Source organism: Capsicum annuum, unplaced genomic scaffold (assembly GCF_002878395.1).
Source record: "Capsicum annuum cultivar UCD-10X-F1 unplaced genomic scaffold, UCD10Xv1.1 ctg63377, whole genome shotgun sequence".
Lineage (NCBI taxonomy): Eukaryota > Viridiplantae > Streptophyta > Magnoliopsida > Solanales > Solanaceae > Capsicum > Capsicum annuum.
Window position 1 is genome coordinate 1 of NW_025872417.1, and position 1,675 is coordinate 1,675.

The 1,675-nt window shown below is 38.8% G+C and overlaps 1 protein-coding gene across 1 annotated transcript in view; it reads right to left on the reverse strand.

Moving 5' to 3' along the window:
* Window positions 1–114: 114 nt before the first annotated feature.
* LOC124893664 (ubiquitin carboxyl-terminal hydrolase 20-like) overlaps window positions 115–1,675 on the reverse strand; it is a gene marked incomplete at its 5' end in the record, with an annotated part of 2,160 nt that continues 599 nt past the window's right edge. The window contains 5 exons of the mRNA XM_047404570.1: window positions 115–302; window positions 439–742; window positions 849–971; window positions 1,078–1,416; window positions 1,505–1,635. Of these exons, the coding sequence (XP_047260526.1) occupies window positions 115–302; window positions 439–742; window positions 849–971; window positions 1,078–1,416; window positions 1,505–1,635 (1,085 nt within the window). The remainder of the gene's footprint in view (window positions 303–438; window positions 743–848; window positions 972–1,077; window positions 1,417–1,504; window positions 1,636–1,675) is intronic.

Sequence of the window (1,675 nt, forward strand, 5' to 3'; positions counted from 1 at the left end):
TAAATAACTTAACTAAAATCCAATAAGATATCCTTTCTATCTCGAATTTATAAACTCAAAATTTTAAATCCGCCTATCTAGAGCCAAAGCTGCAGAGCCAGAGCTGGCACTACGTCAATCAACTGAACTTCCATCATCCTTTCTACTCAGAGAACTTCCACGGCTGCCTAATCTGCATAATGCAGTCATGAGTTCTTCACCTCTTGGTCCTGGAACTCTTCGCTTAATCATAGAACATGCCATCATTATTTCCGTCTCTTGTTCTGGATCCATCTGCCATTGATTTTTGCTAGCATCCTGATCTGCTGATGTTATAAAAAAAAGAGTTGGTAGGTGTAATACTCTTTAAACAAGTGCACATTACTTAAAATATATTTGCAAGTAAAAGTGAGCTAATGACATGACTCACCAATAAATAGAAATTGAAGATGAGTTTACCTAGTGTACTTTGAGATCTAGATGGTGACTTGGGCAACAAGGGTGCCATTCTTTCGGTCCTGCCGATGTCCTGAGAAGCATTGTTTTCTAGCAAAGAGTAAATAGCACTAGGCGGTCCTGGAGTATACGATGTTTGTACAGTCTTCTTCAATTCATTATCCACAGTTTTCTTGAGTTCAATGAAATATGAAGAGTTGATAGCTTCAAGTGCAATGAAATCTGAAAACCACAGAGTGTCTCTCTTTGCATAAAACATAATATATGCTTCTTCAGCCAAAACAACATCTTCTTGAACCCTAGAAATCTATGACAATCAAACATAATATCAAGTTAGTTTTCGTTCAAGAAGCTTGACAGAATAGACTATCAGTGACATATAACAAAGAACATGACTGCACGATTCTACTTACCATCGTGTCATCAAATTTGTACCATTCATTTGGTTCAGCACAAATGAAGCAGTAATAGTGTCCCGAACTGGATGTAGACCCGGCGTGCACTATAACTGCATAAAGATTGTACTTCATTTGTTCCTGTTGAGACAAGTAAAAATTGAAAATAACATCATGTTACAGCTAACAAAGGATGAAAAGAAGGGAAGAAAGTTGTGAAAAAGTAAATGTACTAACAGATACTCACATTATTGGTTTGGTTGTTATCGGTGTAAGGAAGCAAGTCCAGCTCCACCGGAAAGGAGACATGCTTGTCAACCTTCCACACAACTGAACCATCATTCTGGAATCGCTTCAAATGAAACACAGCAACGGAGGGGGCGGAATCTATCATCAACTTCTTCTCAATTGAGACTTGCGCCTTACATCTTTCACAAGTATACTTGATCTCTGGATCGTCAAGTTTCTCAACTCGAGTAAAAGACTCCAACGCTGAATGCAAGCTGTCGGCATCTTTGATCTCCAGACTCACGTCTATGAGAGGCTCGTAAGTGTTGGAGAAGTGGCCGCAGTTGCAACAGCGAAGCTGCAATTCGAGAAAGACAGATTAACATTACAAACTTCATATATAGAAGAATCATATGGATAATAAGATAGTATTCTTGTATGCTTACCTTGCTGACAAGCCGGCCGCCAAAAACTTGTTGGACAACGTCACTGCATCGGCTTTCAAGCCTATTGAGAAAGCATTGCAAGAATTCGTGAGCATCTTCTTGCTGATACTTATGGAAACCAGATGAAAAATCTGATATTTTTACAACGTTAAAGACCACAAACTGTACAAC